The 22,215-nt window shown below is 43.0% G+C and overlaps 1 protein-coding gene across 10 annotated transcripts in view; it reads right to left on the reverse strand.

Moving 5' to 3' along the window:
- The window catches only part of Mast4 (microtubule associated serine/threonine kinase family member 4), a 598,008-nt gene that overhangs the window by 301,301 nt on the left and 274,492 nt on the right, over window positions 1-22,215 (reverse strand). For 5 of the 10 annotated variants that reach the window (XM_087613902.1, XM_087613908.1, XM_087613898.1 and 2 more), the window contains one exon: window positions 17,360-17,434. In XM_087613902.1, coding sequence (XP_087470028.1) covers window positions 17,360-17,434 — 75 coding nt within the window. 10 annotated transcript variants of the gene reach the window in all.

Consider the following 22,215-nt stretch of genomic DNA (forward strand, 5'->3'; position numbering starts at 1 on the left):
TCCGGGTCCACCTTTCATCAATAAATAACAGTGTCGCTTTAACTAAAAAGTGTGGAAAATTCTGATTGAATTTTCCACTTCAAAGTACACAAAATCATTTCATCTAACATGCTGTGTTAGAAAGCCTATGCTTCATTCTGACCTCCTGTAGCAGTCTATTTTGGGGCCAGTGATACACCGTAGCACCCGGCGTGGCTGGCCGTAAAGTAAAACCTACTGGCTGCAAAATGTTTTGAAAATCCCCTACTCCACAGAGATCCCAGCTACTATAAAAAAAAAAAAAATCACAAACGTGTTTTTGCTTTGTCTGTGCGAAGGCATGAGAGAGCTCTAAAAGAAATTCCCACGATAAATAAAAGCAGAGATTTGCAGAGCACACCATCTAAGCAAGGCTGCCCTAGGCTTGCAGAGAGGAGGGAGGGAGAGCAAGACTTGGCCCCAGTGATACACCCAGAGGTGGGTGACAAAAGGCATTATTAACTGTGCCCTTCTTTGGTTCATTTGCAAGCTTAGAACAGTGCAGACCGGATCATCACCACCAGCGGTGAGGCACAGCACGTGGTGCTATGTCTCGGTCTACATCTAAGGAAGGTAACACGTTGACTGACTTTTCCTTTCCTTTGCCGTTTAGGCAGTTTACTGTCTGTCTTTTTCTTTCTTTCTTTTCATTTGAGAGCGGAATGACAGTCCAGCTTATTTCCCTGGATGGGAGACTAGGGCTGTCCTTGTTAGGCAGTAGAGAGCTGTAGAAATAAAGTACAAAAAGCAATGTAAACTACACTAAGGAGCGTGCCTAGGTAAGATGTTCTAACTAGAGCGGCTTCTAGGTTAGAGCGCTGCCCCTGAGCCCAACCTTCCTGGTCCTCACTAGACGTACTAAGAAAGATGCATTTCAGGTTCACGGAATGGCCACCCAACGGGGGATTTTTTTTCCTCGTTCCCCAAATTATAAAAGGATGGAATCCATTTAGTTTCACATTTCTACAAACTGTTTGGAACTTTAAAAAATGGCTATTATTGTCTGATGAGAAAAATGTAAAGTCCACTGTGGAAAAAAAAAATCATGTTCAAATAATACCTTTCAAAGGCGATTACCGTCGTCATCCAGACCTGCTAGGAGCAAGGGCCATACATAATCTGTAGGGCTTTTCCTATTAACCGGGGCCAGGAGGCAGCAGGATGAGGACAGCCGCTGCTCAGACACTTCACAGACTGCAGACGCTTAGGTTTAACTGAGTCCTACTTTAGTGCAAAGCTAGAAAAACTGCAAAGAAGACAACAGATCAGGCTGGAGGGATGGCTCAGCGGTTAAGAGCACTGACTGTGCTTCCAGAGGCCCCGAGTTCAAATCCCAGCAACCACATGGTGGCTCACAACCATCTGTAATGGGATCAGATGGCCTCTTTCGGTATGTGTGAAGGCAGCTACAGTGAACTTATATAAAACAAATAAATACATATTAAAATTTAAAAAAGAAGACACCAGATTGACGCAATGCTACGTGCTTGCTACTGCACTTAGTAACTTTAGATCGCAGTCTTGAATCACACCATGAGGAGAGAGGTGGGTAGCCTATGGGGTTATATACAACATGCAAGACTAAGGCCTTACACAACCACAGTGATCAGCACGTGACCACCGTGAGGGCTCGTGTCAAGGATACCACAGTGAATATGGACTACTGCCACTCCAGTATGTTTCTACCAGGGACAGGAATAAGGGCTGTGTTCTACTTATCAATGGCCAAGGCTTGTCTTTTTTTCCTTTCTCTACTAGCAAACTTCCTCCAAGACTTCCATTGTTGCTTGGGGAATGACAGCAGGTCATTGTTCACAGTAATTATGACCAAAGCTCAGAGGCTTAGAAGCGGAGTTCAAAAGGAAGCATCCAGGGCTTGCCTGATTCTTCCTTGCCCCACCCATGGCCAATGCCTCTGCCTGTCACTCCACCGAGGTTGGGAGTGGCCGTGGGCCTTTTCTTTCCTTTAAAGAAGTTTACTGAGACTCAAAAACTTGTATGCCCCTAGCTCCTATGTGGTGGTTGTGTTTTAAGGTGGGGTCTCACTCTAATGCCAGGGTCTTGGTGTCATCAGATGAGACCGAAAACAATTAAGCTCCAGGACACAGGGACAAATACATGACGGCATGAATGAAGACAGGAAATTTCTACAGACAGAACTAAAAACAGGAACAAAAAATGAAAAGCTAGAATTCCAAATCCACGAGAACGAAATGGGCTTATTCCACAGAAGAGCGTAGCAAAGGGCTGGTGCCAAGTAAAAATGGGAGAAATCATGAAAACGAATCACCAAGAGAAAGAAGAAAAACCAAGGCAAGAGTTTGGAGGGTCAGCGGGACAAATCATACTGCACAATATGGACTGAGATGGAATTCCCAGAAGAGGATAGCCAGTAAACTATGGTCAAGGCATTTAGAACTCGATAAAGGCCATTAGTTCACACAAGAGATACAGTGAAGCCAGGGAGAACGAGTTTTTTGTTGTCTAACAAAAAAACATTTAGCCAGTTTGTTCAAATTGCCTTTTCAGGTCGGAGGTGTGTCAACATGTGGGACACACACACACACACACAAAACTAATGATGAGAATTCTGCTGCATACCTCTCATTCTTGGAACTTTGGAGGCAGTGGCAGAAAGATTGTGAAGCCTGGGTCACATGTGGTTCCAGGCCTGTTAACATACATAATGAGATCCTCTGTCAACAATACTCAATGACTGATCTGGGAGAGGATGTGGGAAGATGCTGAATCGATTACAGAAAGACCAGCACTCTGGCCTCCGAGCCGCATGCAGCCAGCAGGTGCCTCTCAGCTGATCGGCTGCTCCCCTCAAGCACTGCTAGGAAATGCTCCTTCTAGAACTCACCCTATCAGAATACACAGAAGCAAGACGAGACTCAACCAGACCTGCCTGGTCACCACAAATCTGAGTTCCTCCTCAAAGTCACTTGCCATGTTTTGACGTGCTTTTCTTTTGCTGCCCGTGGGGACGGGTGGACACAGATACACAGTACCCAGAAGCCATAATGAATAACTATGACCCTTAACCTATTCTCTAATCTTTTCATCTCTGAATTAAATTCTTCGATTCTCATGCTGACAAATTTCCTGTCACATGGGTTTTGGGTGAGCCTGTCTCTGATGACTCTGAACAAAGTGTACAAGGGCAAGTCACCATTGCTTGTTAAGACCTAAGAAGCAGCAAGGTTGGGCAGTAATGATTTACCCACGTATACTAGACCTTTGTCACCCATATGGATAAACGAAGGGCAGAGTACAGCCAAAGCTCTTGGAAGTACCCAAGCTCAATGGACATCCAACGATAAGCATGGCAGGGGTAAGTGAGTCACTAGATGGGAACTAGGTTGGGAACACTGGATGCTGCAAGCGGGAGCGTGAGTGAGAGCGTGTCAGAAAGAGCACATGAGACATTCTTATATCTGGAAAGGAACAGCCCCGATGAAGGAATCTTTCCTCTCCCCTTTTCATCATGGGATTCAAGTGGATTCGATGTAGAAATTCCAATGATTGATATATTGAAGTCCAAGATGACTGTACTCTTTGTACAAGCTCATCGTCATGCCTCGTAACCCTGTCGCAGCCCTTCCTTGGACACAAAAGGAAACAGAGACAACCGCCATTTTATCGGAGAGTAAATTAGCATGGGGCTACTGACATTCCTAATTATATATATTTACTGGCTGCTACGTGACAGTCTCACACATGTGCATAATCTCCGACGGTCAAAGATGGTTAATTAGCATTTCCTCCTTAAACACTTGTCATTTGCTTGTGTTGGGAGCCCCCGGATGTCCTTTTCCCATTTCTTTGTGAAACAAGTAATAAGTTCTCGCAAAGTGCAGCTAGATTCCCGTGTTATCGAACACAAGAACTTATGCCTCCTAGCCAACAGGATCGTGGTGGCCGTTGTTTCAAGTAACAGCATGAAACACAAAGACTTGGAAAAAGTCAGTAGAAAACTGCTAAGAATGTCACAAGGGAAAGCTCCGAGTATTGGGGATTCTGTTTTCTTTATGTGGGTGCTGGTTACTGTTGGTCTGTGAAGGCTTACTGACACTTGTGTCTTCACTTGGCAGAATCGGCAGTGCCTGACATCTTTGGGACAGTATCAAACTTGAAATATCTGCATGTGAGTATGAGAGAGAGAAGGAGAAAAGAGATGGGGAGGGAAAGGGGGAGAGAGGGAGGAGGGTGGGGAAGTGATTCAAGAGAAGCTGTCTATAATCACCTTCAAGTTCAAAGTCCTAGGAACCAGCCACAAAATGGACACTCAGTACACATTAATGGAACTGAATTCCAAAGGAATTTTCCAGTTTGTCATTTTGAAGGGCTCTCGTCCTGAGTTTATACATGTCTCATAGACAGCATCATGGAAAGCGAGTGGAATCCACTTTCTATAGAACTGTCCAAACGGGTTAAGTAAACAGACATGAAACTAGAAAACACTGGGAGAAACACGTTTCTTCTCTATGTGGTCCTAAAGTACATGCCACCCATTGTTATAATAAAACTTGGTAAATGATGGCTCAGTGTGCCAAACTGGTGGTCATTTAACCCTGGTGACCTGGGATGCCGGATCGTACATGAAGAGCCAGATGCCATGGCACATATCTGTAACCCCAGAAGGTCTTATACTGAGAGGAGAGGCAGAGTGAGGAGAATGGCCTGGACGCCCACAGGCTAGTCAGCTTGCAGTAAGAGGTGAGCAGAATCAAGAGTCACCCTTTCACAGGGTGGGAAATAAGAACTGATGCCTGAAAACTTACCCTCTATCCTCCACACATGCGCCTGGGTGCCCATGCTCTCTCACAATAATAACAAAAAAAAAAAAAAAAAGGGAATTAACACTTAAAGATAAGCAGAAGTGTTCTATTTAATGGTCAGTATGTTTTTTGAGGCAGGAGTTCTCTGTGTAGCCCCGGCTATCCTGGGACTCACTCCCTCAGACCAGGCTGGACTCGAACTCAGAGATCTGCCAGCCTTTGCCTCCTGAGTGCTGGAACTAAAGGTGTGTATCACCACCGCCCAGCTTGGTTGAATGTGCTTTAACGGCCTGTTGTTAGAAGGATCTAGTACAAGTCAGAAGTGACCAGGTATCTATGGGATATTTGAAAATAACTCAGGAAAAGAAGAAACTTGGGTTAGAAGACTCTGGGTTTCTTTTTTTCTTAATCTAGTTAAGTGTGTGTGTGTGTGTGTGTGTGTGTGTGTGTGTGTGTGTGTGTGTGTGTTTGTGTGTGTTTCTCTGTACATATACCATATGTGCCCATGGAGGCCAGAAGAGGGCATCAGATCATCCCCTGGAACTGGAGTTACATATGATTGTGGGCCTCCTGATAAAGACACTAGGAACCAAACCCAGGTCCTCCTCTTTAAGAACAGCAAGTCCTCATGATCACTGAGCCATGCCTACAAGCCTGGGTTTCTTTTTTCCTTTTCTCTCTATCTTTCCTTTGAAGCACCATCTTGCAATGTAGCATAGACTGCCCTGGACCTTGTAATTCTCCTGTCTCTACCTTTTCAGTTCTGAAATTATAGCAGGCCTGGATTTGGATTTTTTTTTGTTACATTAAAAGCAAACAAACCAGAATTTGATGGATATGTTCCTTTGTTACACATTTTACAATAGTAAAATAGTTATACTAGTACTAATTATGTTGTATGGAGATGAATATATATATATATATATGTAGCATCACAGATGTAAGCCGTACACATCTCTGTGTGTAAGAATATCATGTAATATACCTTAACTGCACATAGAAAACTTTAATTAAAACTTGCTTTGAATATATAATACATTCGCACGTATAAAGAGATATTTAAGACCATTCTATTCATCTCCTATGTTCCTCTACATACAGAACTAATGTTTAAAACAGCACATTAACCCTCTCCCCTTTGAATCTTTTCTTTGACTGAATCTCTCTCAGGAAAAAAGTATTTGCTTTCTCTCACAGCTATGTGGCTTCTGTGCACAAGTAAACTACAGTTTGTCCACTCAGTTGATTTCTGTAGGCCGTTTGGGTTATTTCCCATATTTTTACATTAAAATGTATGCTGTAATGAATAATCTGGTCCTTGACTCATTTCATAGGTAGGCTGGAGCATCTGATGGTTACCCTCCCTCCCTAAAACCCCAGTGTATTCAGTGGTACAGGTACATGTGTATAGATACTTCAGGTTAGTACTGATAAGTCTCTCTAAAGAGTTTGTACTAACTCATGCCCATCTGTAGGGCTCTGGCGCCAGAGGGCTCTTCACGGTGATCTCTCACAAGGCTAACTGCATGGGTTCTGGCGAGGGGGAGAAAACTCAGGTAGGGAGAGGGGACTGCTTCCATCCCCTCCTCTGCTAGTCCTGCTCTGCCTCCAGCCACTGCGGTTGCTTGGGCTGGGCTGAGCCAGCAGGAGACTGACTGGCTGACAAGGGGGTGATTTCGGGACAGCGGATCTCTTCTGCAAGTGGCAGTGTTACAGCTCTTATGACAGAAACTCTCAGACGATGGGATATTTCCTGCACCCCTTTAATTCTGAACACAACACTTAAATAGAGCTTTGTGGATGGGTCAGTGTCTGACAGCATTTGGCCTGAGATCTTGGGAAGACCTCGTCAACAAATTTGGAGGCGTGGTCCTGTTTTACAACTGATCTGTCTTAAGCCTACTACCTGTAGTGAGTCTTCCTCTGTGGAGGAGGGGCTTGGGGCATTGTCCTCTGTGACTGATCTGTCTCAAACCTCTCTACAGGGGTCTATGGCCGGGCAAAGCGACATGAGGCCCTGATATTCGGGGAGAATGGGAATGCACTGCTGTCATTTTTAGGGTCGCCCGGGGATTCAACCTGTCTCAAACAGGAATCAGGGTACCTTTCACCACCCGCAACCCTACACCCATCAGCAATGATAGCAAAAAATTATAATTATATATAATGTCTAGATACATATTCATATATAATTCATAAATGTATAATTATATTAAAATATGTATAATTATGTATATGTATATAATGTAAATTTATAAGTATATAAATTATATTTATAATTATAAATTACATATGTATAAAGTAATATATATGTAACCATATGTAATGTATATGTATATATATGGTTACATATACATGTGTATATAACCATGTATATAACATTTCCCCAGAAAACATTATAAAACTTTTAAATTTTTTAGAACTTTTAAATACCTTAGAACATATCTTAATTTGTACTTCTTAGGCAGTATACTTCTGAGATTTATTTCTTATGTATAAGGTCATTAGTTATATTGGCTTTTCTTTATTTTCCATTTGTATATGTGAATGTGTGCATGTATATACAGGTGCACATCTGTGTGTATGTGAAAGCAAATTTTGTGTGTAGCAGCCAAAGATGGAGTGTTCCTCAGGAGCTGTTCATCATGTGCTGTGTGTGTGTGTGTGTGTGTGTGTGTGTGTGTGTGTGTAATATATGCGTGTGGTGTGTGTGTGTGTGGTGTATGTGTGTGTGTATGTAGTATGTGTGGTGTGTAGAGTGTATTGTGTACTGTGTGTGTGGTGTGTGTGTGTGTGTATGTGTGTGTGTGTGTGTGGAATATATGCGTGTGGTGTATGTGTGTGTGTATGTAGTATGTGTGGTGTGTAGAGTGTATTGTGTAGTGTGTGTGTATGTGTGTGTGTGTGTGTGGAATATATGCGTGTGGTGTGTGTGTGTGTGTGTGGTGTATGTGTGTGTGTATGTAGTATGTGTGGTGTGTAGAGTGTATTGTGTAGTGTGTGTGTATGTGTGTGGTGTGTACGGTAACAAGGTCTCTTACTAAGACCTAGGGCTTACTGATTAATCTAGGCTGATTGGCACATGAGTGAGTTCAGGAAATCTCTTGTAATCTCTTGTAATCTCCAGCACTGAGATTACAATTGTAATCTGTAATCACCATGTCTGGATTTTTTTAAAATTATATGTTGCTGTTTCTAGTATGTGCAGGTGGTGTGTGTGTGTGTGTGTGTGTGTGTGTGTGTGTGTGTGTGAGAGAGAGAGAGAGAGAGAGAGAGAGAGAGAGAATTCACAAGTGTGTATGTATATGGTGTGTTCATACTTGTGTGCATGGGTACACATGCACAGAGGCCAACAGAGGGTGGCAGATGTCTTGTTTTATTACTCCACACTTCATTCCTTTGAGACAGCATCTCTCACTGGCCCTGGTGTTAGGATGCTCTTGGCAAGCCCCGGTGATCCACCTGTCTGTGTCTCACACAGAGCTGGGGTTATAGGAGCACACATCCATGCCCAGAGTTTCATGTGGATTCAACTTGGATCCTCGTGCTGACACAGCAAGAGCTCTTACCCATGCAGCCATCTCTCCAAGCCCACATCTGGCTTCTCACATTGGTACTGGGGATCAAGCTCTCTCTGTGCTTGCTGTCTTCCCAACCCCGTATTTGCTTTTCTGAGAATCATCTACCTATGCTTCTTGTCTCTTCATCAGTGTATGTAGGTTGATGTTACAAGCAGGTGAGGGCTGGCAAAAGTTAGGTCAAGGCCATGATCGGACAGTAAAAAGTAAGGCAGAGACAAAGTTTTGGCAAGGCAGGAGAGAAGAGGAAAGGAGGAGAAGAATCAAGATGGAGACAGAAAAGGATGGCCCAGATTCAGGTGGCCTTAAATGACCATAAATATTTCTTAAGGAATGGATTTCTATAGGTCAATTTATCTTATCTAGGTGGGCGGTTTATATCTTTATCAATTGGTTGCGAGTTTATTGTGTGGCTGTATTGTAGATTGAAAATTTAACATATAAATCTGATTGCTAAATTACAGCTTATTGAGTCAGGATTTTAACGGGTTGCTGGGAGTTTCTACTCTAACTACCAGGGGGCGGTTGCTGGGAGTGTGGGTAGAGTCTGCCACAGGGAGCTGTGATAGGCCAGCTGCTGCTGGACCTCTACTATCCTGATTTTACCAGGTAGCTGGGACCAGAGAGTTCCTGGCTGGCACAAAGACAGCCAGGAGAGAGCAGCTGGCACTGGGGGCCCAGAGACTGCCGGGGCTAGAAGGTAGCCACAGGTAATGTAGCGTGAACACACTAGAACAGCTGAAATGAAGGTACCCAGCAGATGTCATGTGGCCCTGTGGTACTGGCACTAGCACTGGATAAAAGGTTTGTTTTTATTTAATAATTATGGTAACACGTGTCTATGAAGGTCTTTTTAATGGCAACAGAAACAAATTTTAAAAGTTGAGATAGACATACATGTGAACTATAACAGGAATAAAGATTTTTCTGGAAGCCTAGCAGCACTGCCTAAGGTCTACATCAGAAGAGCCTTATCTCTGCCAAAGGACTTCTGTGGCACATGATGGAAAAGGGAAGTACAGCAAGTGCTTGCTCTCCAATGCTCAGAGAAGCCCGCTGCTCTTTGTATGTGGCTTGCCTGGGAAAGTGCAAAACGCTGTGTGATGGCTGAAGTCAGAAACCACCCCCTCTGACCCTGGCCTCTCTCTCTTCTCCTTTGCTGCCTCTTGGGTTTAAAGGGCAGGCAATCGAACTCATGCAGTGGAATCCTTGCTCAACTGTTCGTTACAGATTTCTAAGGAAAGCAGTAGACATCCGAAATGGAACAGGGTCTGGACACGAGGGATCTTGTCACCTGAGAGATGGGAAACCATCATCCTTGCAGTATGGCTTTGTCATGGAAACTGAGTCTCAGGAGTTGAAACAGAGTTGTCCTACAGATTTGCATAACAGCCAGAGGAGGGATAAAAGTACTGTGTGCTGGCCACTGCAATGTTGTCCTTCTGATCCAAACCATAGCAGGTATTTACTGATCTGGCCATCTGTATCTAAAAAATGCTGGACATGCCAAGTGGCTGTCCCTATGATTACAGATGCCTACCGCTCACCAAGAGACTACTCTCCCTCCCAATTCCACAGTCCTCAGAAAGGAAGGGACAGACTCGGGTAAAGTCAAGAAAAGGCAACTCTGCAGCAACTTCTGTCATTTTCACCTTAAAAACCCCACCTTTTACAGGATCACGAGCTATTGTCCAGAGAAAAGGAGAGGGGCCTGGACCGATTCCTGTGTTTTTCAGGGGTGCCTGCCGTGTTGTTTCATGACCTGGATGCTGTTAGCATAGGATTGCTCTGTGTAGGATGGTCCAGTTTATCAAAGTTTTTCAAGCTGTGGCCTTACAGAACTATATTATATTTAGTCTGGAGTTCTGTATACACACATGCATGCATTCATGCATACACACACACACACACACACACACACACACACACACACACACACATTATAGTTGTTACTGCCAGGGATGCCAACGACGCCATCTATGCAGAGCCTCTCATTCCCTAGCTAGTAAGGCCAGCAAAGTGGATAAGAACAGACTAGAGACATGGCCCAGTCGTTAAACGCATTTGTCGCTCTTTCGAAGAACCTAGGTTCAGTTCCCAATACACACATGGCAGCTCATAACCATCTGTAACTTCGGTTACAGATCCTATACAGGGAATAGAATGCCCTTTTCTGACCTCTGTAGGCACAAGGCACACACACACAGTATATATACATACAGTTGGGCAAGCACTCATAAATCTAAAATTACATATACACATGTATGTATGTATGTATGTATGTATGTATGTATGTATGTATGTATGTAATCTTAAGGGGGAAAAAGCTAAGGACTTATGCTAGATATGGTGGCTCATATCTGTATGAGGCTCATGCATGTGGGAATAATCTGGGGCAGGAGGACAACCTGAGTTAAACACTTGAAATTCCCAGGACTATGTATAGCAAGAATCTGTCTCAGAAAGCCTAAAGAATGCGGAGGAAGGGTGAATGACATGAGATAGGGGAGGGAGGGGAGGAGAAATCACTACTCGAAGGGAAGACTACAAGGAATTTAAGAAGACTTCCTCCCCTCAACATCCATTCTTACTGAGAAAGACGGTATTCCTGTTGCTTTGCAGTGGTGAGGGGCTGCGGGAGTCAAGGAGAGAACTCCCGAGTTAGCTAGCCCTTCTTCAGCTTCCGAGCTAGTATGTAAAATCTGAAACAGTTCTTTGTGATCTCAAAGCTGGAGAGCAACTACCGTAAGGAAAACGTACCAAGAGGATGACGCCTCCTCCATCTCGGCTGGCATCACACCCCTGTGGCTGATAGCTACTGCAGGTACTCATGTAACACACATGCCTGGCACTGACGCTGTTTAAGAGTTCCTAACCCTCAAAGTCATTTCTGACCCGAGCTCCTAGATCTGTCCCTGTTCAAGACCGGGGTGAAGCTGGTGCTGCCAACCATGTAGTTTATTATCGCCGCTGCCGTCCTCATTTACTTGCCAGCTAAACTATGTGCTTGCAGGTATTGAGTTAAATCCTGCAAACTGTATTATTTCATGCCCAACGTACTGGCAGACTAATAAAAATCCACTGTATTATACATTATTTCTCAAAGATCACAATATCTTAGGCCCCTATTTTACAGAATGGAGAGGAAAATCCAAGAGAGCATAAACCATGTTGACCTAATGTGATTAATGTTAATGTTGTTTTTCAACTCGATAGGCTCTGCAATTCCTATGAGAGAAGCTTCCCTCCAAGCATTTGGCTGTGGAACTGTCTAGATTCCATTATCTGAAGTGGGACCACCCACCGTAAGTATCATGGATGCATTTCATGGGCTGGAGTCCTGGGCTGCCTCAGATAACCCTGCCACCATGCCTTCCCTACCACTATGGACAGCACCCTTAAACCATGAGCCACAATAAACCCTCCAACCCTCCCTCCCTCCCTCCCTCCCTCCCTCCCTCCCTCCCTCCCTCCCTTCCTTTCTTCCTCCCTCCCTTAAGTTCCTTCTATCTGGTACTTTGTCACAGCAATAAGAATTTATCTAATAACTATGATTTACCTAACAACTATTTAAGTAATCATTTAGCCAATAACTATGAGGTGAGTAATCCCAATTTAAAGACTTTTACAATTTGGTACTGATTAACCGCTTCAACCACGAGGTCACTATCTTACCAAACCCTCAAAGGCAACCTGATGCGACTGACACTGTTCTGGGAATGAGAAGACGAAGTGATTAAGTGATTGGCTTCAGGTCACCGTTAATAAGTCACAGAAACGAGATGCATGCTCATTTTAGTTGGGACCAGAGATCACTGATAGATGGCTGATGTAGAGAGAATCACACAAACAGAAACTGTAAACTCCCTCAAAGATTTCTATTAGAAATTTATGAGCCCTAAAGTCCTTAAAAAAAAAGTTCCCATAGTGCAACATTTTATGTTGTTTTCTTTTAAAAAAAAAGAAAAAAAACTCAGAATAATTATGGCAACCAACTTCCTATCCCCTCCCTGTCTTTCTGTCCTTAAATATAGTAACAGGCATTGCATCCTCCAAAAATTATTCTTTAACACTTGAAACTCCCAGGACTAGGAAGGTGTTAATTACCATCCAGAAACTCCATGCATAAGAAGGCTCCAAAATGTAGATAATTTAAAACCCAATCCTTCCATGCTTAAAAAAAAAAATCAATCTATTTTCTTCTGACAGGACAGAAAGAAACACAATCCTGTGATTTCCCTCAGTCTATTTACACCATCTCTGCAAGTATGAATTCTGGTCCCTGCTCAACAGTGGGTTCTAAGGTCTCAGAGATGTTTACTCTTCAGGTAGGTAGGGATGAAAAAAGGATCAATCCTAAAAGGTTTACACTAAGCAAAAAGAGAAGACCATCTGCTCTGAGATAGCTCCAGGCTGATTTTCCCAGCAGGGGAGCCCACGTTTTATAAACCTCATTCTCATTAGAGAAAAGGAGAGAAACTGCTGAGAATACATAGGAAGGGTTTTCAAGCCCTACAGCGTGTTCAAATGATGTATGTCACAGGCAGGTTTTGGTTGCTGGATTATCTGTGTGTTGGGGGAGTCTGGGGTTTGCTTTATAAGGAAGGAGAGAACGCTTCAACACTGTTTGGTCTTGAAATGCGTTCGATGCCTCCCGCCATTTTCCCTCACCTTGCTTGAATTTCCAATGCAATCTTTATGAACTTATTTATTCTGGATCAACAAAGCCTCCGATGTAAAATGACAGCTCACGGAGAATAAATCTTCATCATCCTTTTTGTGCTGAAATGTCAGGAGATTTGAAAGCTAATCCTCTGTGCACCTCCTGTCCTCTTCTGCCCACCGGATCGTGTCCCTGACGCTCCTGTATCAAATTGATTTTTATTTAACAGAGGGCCTTTAGCCGCTCCCACAAATAACAGCGCTGTAGTCTTTGAACTATTATTCCTCCTGGCGTGTTGTTGAATTCTTTGTTCATTTGCTGTGCTAACAGCCTTCCCAACTGGGGGACGGACAGGTAAGCAGAGTCTCAAAGTAGAAGATGCTTCTGATAGTCCTGGTGGACAGGCTTAGCCAATGTGAGGAGCGCTGCTTGCCTTTGATCTCCCCTGCACCCTTTATTTTTATTCAAATAAAAACAGATTTAAAAGCTTGTTTTTCTATGCCCAGAGCACAAAAGGCTTTCTAAGCTTCTCAGGTGATGTAAGAATCCAGGCTGGGTGTGTGTGTGGGGGAGTTGGGGAAAGCCAATTCTTCGAGCAGAATATGAGCTTCCTATGTTCTGGACTATATTTCCTCAATAGGATGAAAGCCATTTCTCTTTTCTAAAAATTAGCTTCCACTGGAGACCCTGACAGAAGTCTGCCTAACAATGAGACCATAAGATGCCGTGAGGAGTAGAGGGTGAAGTGATTCATAGCGAGATTTTTAGAACTGAGACTTGCCTTTCAAAAATCCCAGTACATGGTAAAATGGAGAGCTTCAAGTAGGCTCGATGGAGGAGAAATCCCATCTGATTCACTGGGTATGAGAACATTTTACATGTTCTCATTGTGTCAAAGAGGACACTTAGGACAATGGGGCTCACGGTTAAATGACTAGCCAAGGCCACAGAGCTAGCTCATGATAAAGCTGACAAGTCAATTGGATTTTCTGTGCCACGCCTTTCTGTCGATGGGGAGCTGTTATACCTGGCTGAGCTTCTCCCCAAATTATGCAAGGCAGACAGACATTCACAATCAAATCAGTATTCTCAAGTATCTGCCACTGGGTTCACCACACACTGTCCCTGACTGACCCCTGGAACAAGGAAGCCTGCAATTTGTATGAATTCTTTACAACAGCTCAGGTCACCCCAGTTAAAAAGACACAGTTCAGATTAAAAATCAAGTGTGCCTACAGTCAAAGGTCACCGGTTACACAGACACACATTTCTGTTTCCCATTTATTGTCCAAGTGATTTATCCATGAGCCAAACAGTGGCTTTCTCCAAATCTCCTTAATAATTAGGGGAATAATTCTCAGATTTCCATTTCTGCAATGTTTTGGGGAGGAAAGGATCTGACCTTTCGAATCTATTTGGTAACATGGGCGAACCAATTCACACAGCACATTAAGGCACCGGCCATCCTCCCTGCACTTTAACGAGCTCTTCTCAAAGTTTCTGTAGATAGGAAGCCATGATTCTTACTCTAAATGGAAAAAGAAAAGCCCTTTGCCACAAAAAGAAGAAAATTAGCTAGTTTCTAGCTGGGTACGTAACACAATGTATGTAAGATATTGTTTCTCTCAAAATGTTAAGATGGAGAGAAATGAATTCTAAAGAATACTAAAATGAACCCAAGAAGTGTGTGTGTATGAAATGGGATGTGTTTAATTTATACAGTACTTTAGCCACATTAGTTATAGCTCAGAAGTGGGTAAGAGGAAGCTTCTGTGTTCTAACCTGTCATCTACAATAGGAAAATATATATACCTTTGCCTCTTTAAAATTAGTTTAGTGTATATGTGTCTGTGTGTGTCTCTCTCTCTGTGTGTGTTTGTGTGCCCGTGTCCTGTGACCCAAGAAGAGAGTGTCTGATCCCCTAGTGCTGAAATAGGAGTGATAGACTGCTGTGGTTCTTGGGTGAAGGTCCTAGGAACAATCCTTTGGAAGAACACAAAGGCTCTTAATCTTGGAGCCATCCATGTCGCCATGAAAATACACTTCTGACACTGTGACGCTATCAAGTTTACTTAAAGCTAGTTTATCTCCTCTCATACATAACAACAGGCTGCTGAGTTGTGTGGAGTTTAGGGAACATACTAGGCCCTTAATAATACGGCAAAGGGCCATGACATCTGTGTCCACATGGAAAAACTTTAACATAGGAAATGTAGTATTCTTGACAGATTAAAATAATAGCCATACAAAGTGATATGCTCTACCCAGAGTTTACTCACTCAGAGTGGTTGGCCAGCATGATGTTGGAGATGACTATGTCTTAATACCACAAAGTGTGGCATAGTGAAGGGGCAGTTAACTGGTGACATAGAAGTTGATAAGGCTGAAGCTTAAGACAGGCTTCTGTTTTTCAAATTGGCAATATTTAAATGAACATGTAAATTGGTAAAATTATTACAGAAGCCACGAAACTCCAGGAACTCTGTAACTTTCCCCCTCAGATGTGGCACCTGGGGTTCTGCCTGCTGGAAATGGCCTTAGGTCTAGTAAGTGAGAGAGAAGAGCTCTATGTGTGACACCCACTACAGATGCCTTTGTGTGACATCTACATCCCCGTGTGTGATATCCACCACATGGGGGAGGTAATTTGGTCCCAGAATGCTCATTTATTTGACCCTGGGCAAAATTCTGTAAAAGGATTTGAGTGGAGTACTTTAGAAGGCCAGCTGAAACTTCACGAAGTCACGGGACCAGGTTTACGAATGTGCTCTTCTGCTGGCCAGTGATTGTGAGCTTAATAAAACGTTATGCACAGTAGAACTTGGACCTCTTAAATGGCTGACTTTACATCTCAGCCACTTTCTGTGCCTCCTGCTATCTGTCAGAGAGCTCAGGGAGCAGATTGTTACATGTGTAGTCGGGCCCTGGAAACAAGGGCCTCTAAGGACGGAAGCTGTGAACTGCAATGGCCTCTAAAGAATTGTAAAAGCCCCAGGAGACCCACACTGGGAGCCAGAGGAGACTGAAGCCCTGGCAGCGGCAGAAAAGGGGACTCACTTGGCAGTCAGAGATTTCAGAGTTCTGACAACTTATCTCACAGTGGGCATGTCCCTATGCACAGTCCCTGGCTTTTGTCTCAACATTTCTATAGCTGTATAAGGCCCACCTACTAGGAAAACAGGAGAGAAGCTAACAGCTTTTTTGCTTCTCCCCAGTTCTGAATAGACTTGTCAATCAACCCATCTCCATTTTCCAGTTCCCATCCTCCTCCACTTCTTTTTGGGTGTGCTGATGAGCTGAGGACCTCACACTCCAGTTTCCGCCAACAGATGGGCTTCAGAAGGCTTCACAATATCTGCAGCTCTAAAGCCAACCCACCCACTCTCAGAAAACCTTCAGGATGTTTAGGGGTCAACTGCTTTTGTTTGTCCATCTGTTTACAGTACCGGGAAGCAAGCCTAGGTTGGTGTCTGTGCTAGCTATGAACTCTACTGAGGACCTGTTCCTGCTACTATGCTATACAGACCCCACCATGAAGAAGGTCAAGTGCCAACTCAACAGGAGTTCCAATTACCAGAGAAAATGGACCTCTGAGCATGCCTGGTCCACTATGGGTGGCATAACTCCCTAGGCTGGGTATCCTGCCTGTACAGGAGTGGCGAAGGCAAGTTGAACACTATCATGCACACATTCATTGTTTACTTCTAAGTAGCGTGGTCTGATCAGCTGGTTCAAGTTCTGGCTGCCGTTGTAGTCCTGCTGTAAAGAACTGTACTTTGAGCTAAAATAAATTATTTTCCTTTAGGTAGACAAAAATCCATGCCCTCAAATCATAAGCCAAAACAAATCTTTCTTCCCTCACATTGTGTAAGCAGGGATTTTTTTTTTTTAATTAAAAGGAGGAAAAGGTAAGACAGCACACAGAATACAAGGGCAGCAGACACTCAGAACTAGTTCACTTTCTGAGCTTTGGGCAGTGATTTCTGCTGTGGGGATATCACTAATGTGACTGACCACATGGCAGTGCTCTAGTGGGCATCTTGTCCCAGCAAGGAGTTCAGTGACATCTCACAGGTGCTTGACATTGGCCATTCTCACCGGAAGATACACGGTAGAAAAACAGCTCATGCTACAAACCACAGTCTTGTTTGGCTTCAAGACTGGCTGTTAAGTGTTTATTGGAACTCCACTAGTATGTACAGTTTTGTGTAGAGAAAACATGGCCTCCTCTACATGCAGCACTTAAAAAGCTCACGATCACAGAGGGACGACACTGTCATGCACATTGGCTGCCCAAGGTGACAGGGCACACTCACTTTTGAAGCAGCTGGGTCCACTAGTCTCTGCCGATGTCGAGCTGAGTTGAAATGGCTCTTCGGAGGCTGCCCTTCCTGACAGTGAATGGAAGATGGGAAATGGACAAAAGGCGGGAAGGGGAGAAGTGGGCATGGGATGATGGGAGAATGGCCAGAAAAGGAGAGGGACAGAGTTTAACAGTACTGTACTTTGTTTAAGCTGAACATCCAATAAGTATGCATGCCTATACACATGCATATGCATACAAACACACACACACACACATACACACACACATACACACACACACACACGCATGTTCACCTCCATTAAAAATCACATAACCCAAGCAAGTCATTATGTTAAAAACAGCCATTTATACTGCCACAAGCCTAGCCCAGGATTCAGACATTTATAGCAATTTTTTATTCTCCTGTCAGCATATCATACTTAGGAAAACTAGAATAGTATTTTCCTGAACCCAAAGTCCACCTTCCTAAGAAAATGACTTTATGGAGCTTGCTTAGAACTTCAACCTGTCTCATACTACCTAAATGTCATAGGAATCAGACACACACACACACACACACACACACACACACACACACACACACACCTGTTTTAGAAGCATCTCTCTCTGTCACCCAGTAGAATTTATCATTTCTGACAACCATCAATAACTTCCCCTAAATATGTATTAGTTTAAGATGGGACTTTCATTAAGTTTATCGTGTACAATGAAGAGTGGTCTCTCCTTATACCGACTGCTAATGGCCATATACAAAGAAAAGGAAGGAAGGAAGGAAGGAAGGAAGGAAGGAAGGAAGGAAGGAAGGAAGGAACAAAGAAACAAAGAGAAAAAGAAAGGAAGAAAGAAGCAAAGAAAGAGAGCTCGAATGGGACACACAGAAAGCTTCACCCTCCCCACTCCTCATCATATAACAATGATATATCACATAATATCATATAACACAAGCACACAAACACATGGTACCATATTTGAAAGACAAAAAAGAAAATAGGGACCCTCATAACTGATATAGATCCCACTCCCATGTTTCAAAGCTGTACAACAAATACTGCCAGCATGGAGTGGCAAAATGAAAACCATCAGAGAGATGGTCTCACAGAACCTCTGGGCTGAGGAAGGGGCGCGGTGGTAACATCACTTGCCTGGCATGTGCTAGAACCCTCAGTTCACTGCCGAACAGAAATACTTCTGGTTTTCCAACACTCAGTTCCTGGGTCAGAACAAAGAGGCAGCAAAATGACCCTGAGATTAAAATTAATATTTACTCAACCCTATTTAAAAAGAAGGCAGAAGAAGGAAAAAGTCCTAGCGCTCTAGAGGAAGAGGCAGGAGGATCTCTGTGAGTTAAAGGCTAGCATGGTTTACACAGTGAGTTCTAGACCATCCAGGGCTACAAAGCAAGACTCTGTTTCAAACAAAAAAAGAAAGAAAGAAAGAAAAAGAAAAAGGAAAAAAAAAGGTAAAGACCTATGGATATAATGCATTTAGGGGTACAGCACTTACAATTTCTTTTTTTTTTAAATTTTCTTCTGCAGTAATTTCCTTCTAATAATAGTTCTATTACTTGGAAGTCACACAACAATCGTCCTCACTTGAGATGCTAGCTATCCCTACCATCCAGTTTGTACCATAGCACGTACCATTCAGAAAGGAGCATGCAGGTCAGGATTATTATCTTTGATTTCTAGAGCCTATCCTACCGATATACATCTTCTCACTACCCTTTTCTTAAGAAAAAAAGAAAAGAAAGTGGTGAAATAGTCTTGGACCCATCTGACCCAGAATCCTTCTCAAAGCTTTGATAACAGAGCTGATGACGCTCACAAATACTCAGTGTTTAGCAAAAACAAGAAGTTAAATATGGCTTCTCCTCTCAACAGAATCAATGGCTTTTTTAGAGGGAGAAAAATTTTTAAAACGCCTAGCAGATTACTTAGTCTGATAATTTCAAGATTATCATTCCAACTTGGTAGTTTATGAGGCTGGATTGGATGAGTTTCAATGTTTCCTCTCTTCTGTCTGGATAGAAGAAGTTATCAACTAAATAGTTGTCTGCATTAATACATCTGGAGAACCCCCAACCCCGACTGACCTCCCTGTGGAGTGATTATAGCTGATTTAAGATTCCAATGCACAGTGTCTGCCTCCCCTACATCAGGGGGAAAAATTAATCTTAGCGTTAAATATACAATTACAGTCAATGTGCAAATTAACTAAATCCTGAGCCTGTGGTTTATTGCTCTTCTCCTGACTCCGAGGTGAAAATGTTATCTTTTTTTAATTAGCTAATTGTACCGTGAACGCGGCAGGAGGCAGACGTTGATATTAAACCTGAGATCTGGATCCTTAAACTCCCGCTTGGAGAAAGGCTGGTGGGGAAGGAGAGCCCACTTTCTGTGGGAGGTGAAGGCTTGCGGCTCCCAACCCCATTTATCGTCAAGACAATGGATCTGTAAGAGTGGACAGGGACAGCTTGCGACAAGCAGGTAGGTGTGTGAAACAATCAATGTAGTTGTATGGAGATTCCAGTCATATATCTTAATAGAAGCCAGGGAGGAGCCTGCAGGATTAATGTCGTTTTAATGAATTGCATAGAGTGGAAAAGCAGTTGTGGGCCACTCCCAGCAAGTTTTCCTCCACGTGGCCCTTTAACTTTACTGCTAATTTTCAATAAAATAATCGCACAGTGTCTTTTCTGGAGTTGGGGTGGGGTGGGGGTGGGGCTAACCTGCTCCTAGGCTCCGGAATGAGTCTGGTGATCTTGAGACTATGGAGTTTGCAGACATTAGACCCCAGACCCTCTATGGAAATCCTTGAGAAGGGCTTTGTTCAGTAATAAGGGAGGTGTGCCTTTTCCTTCATTTATCAGGTTCCCTAACTGAACAACTTTTCCTTTCTGTTTTTGCCACTCTTATTACTTAGCATATAGGGGAGGGGTTTAAACGAAGCACGGCCTAGCCTAGTCAAGGAAACATAATAGTATCACTTCTGTTATACAGTAGTGTGCGTGTGTGTGTGTGTGTGTGTGTGTGTGTGTGTGTGTGTGGTGCTGGGGATAGAAACGAAGGTTGCATGTATACAAGCCAAGTGTTTTACCACATCCGCCAGCCTATATGCCACACATCTTTTTAAAAAGCAAATAAAGCTCAAACAGTTCCCAGAAAATCAACTCCCTACGTGCTATGGCTTAAATGCCAAAAAGTGTGTGGATATTGGAAACTTCATTCCTACATGATTTCCAAGGTAGAACCTTCCAGAAGGACTTATGATTAGATGAAGTTATCAGAGCCCAACCCCTGTGATGGCATTGGTGACTTTCTATTAGGGGAAGAAAGATCTGAGCTGGCATGTCTGCCCTGTCTCACTATGGGATGGGCTCATCAGGTGACAAGGTAGCAACAAAGGCTTCTGAAACTAAGGAGCAGAGGGCAGGGCCACGCACGCTCTGATCCGCTCGCTTCCAGATGCTGAGCTAATGAATGAATGAATGAATGATAACAAAAACTGTATATTCTCTATAAATTATTGGTCTCAGCTATTTTCTTGTAGCAACAGTAAACAAACTTATTTGCTTAAACAGTTCCCTATATTCAAGAAAAACATTAAACTCTATCACTCATGCCAACACTAAAGGCAAAAACCTGTATCGATATTTTTCCCCTCATTTGCTAACTCCCAGGAACTGGTTTCTCCTAAATAGTAACCAGCAGCATCTTAGTATCTGTCACTCCAGACTGAGACATCAATCTCTGGATACCATTTACCTCCTGCCTAATGATATCAACATCAGCAAACTAACAGATTGGATCTGGGTGGGCCCCTCAGGGTTCTCCGAATTAAATGGCTTATTTACATATGCAAATCAAAGGTCTTCACTGCAAAGAGCTGGGGAGGAGGGCTTGGGGAGTAGAATTCCTCTTGCTATTAGTTTCAAGAAACAAGCACATTCCAAATTTGCTTAGGTAGGCTCAACCAAAATAATTCTGCTGTGATAACCACTAGTGGCAAAAGTTGCGATCCTCAATTATGTAAATAAACCATTAAAATGACAAAAGAAAGAGAGTTGATAGGTGCATAATGTAGAAATTTAATGAGACATATTTCACTTGGTGGTAAATGCTCCCACCAAGCTTCTACCCGTTCGATAAATTGTTTTAGAAATTATTAACATCCCTTAACACTAGACATCATACTTTTTAAAGAAATTATCATTCCCTTGACATCACAGATCTGATAGCTTAGTACTTTAGCCTAATGTGCAACGCATGAACATATTTACAAGAACGCTTTGTGGGAAGTAATACATCAGGTGTGGAATAATGGGTGCCCAGTGATTTAGTTGCTCACGGCCTATTTACACAACTATTTATAAAAGTCTAATACTTTAAATCACATGAAAGTTACTCTTTGGAAAAATAAGAGCCTCAAGGAAAATTTAAAATCAAGTGTGCCTATAACTTTCACATGAGTCTCATTTTTCAAAAGAACCTGTCCTTAGCTATTTCCGGCCTTGAAATTTAAAATACAGAAGGTAAAGAGAAGAAAACCACATAAGAGATCATTATTCAGGGGCTCTTTGGCTTCTTCCTGAAAGTCTATTCAAAGTAGAATCCATTCGAAAACAACTAAGTTCATTCTAAGAGAGAAGTAAACGTCCCCACCCTGGTCCAAGATGGCCTCTGTCTGAGCTAAAATCACTCTATCGAAGTTCTTATTAAGCACTCTACGTAAGTACGACAAAGCTTATTTCAAACAGACACTACTAAGGAGGCCCCTGGACGTCAATAAGGCAGTCTCGATGGGACCTCGAAAAGTAAGACTACTTCATGAAAATAAATTGATTGA

This window comes from Rattus norvegicus, chromosome 2 (assembly GCF_021556685.1).
Source record: "Rattus norvegicus strain SHRSP/BbbUtx chromosome 2, alternate assembly SHRSP_T2T, whole genome shotgun sequence".
NCBI classification, from domain to species: Eukaryota; Metazoa; Chordata; class Mammalia; order Rodentia; family Muridae; genus Rattus; species Rattus norvegicus.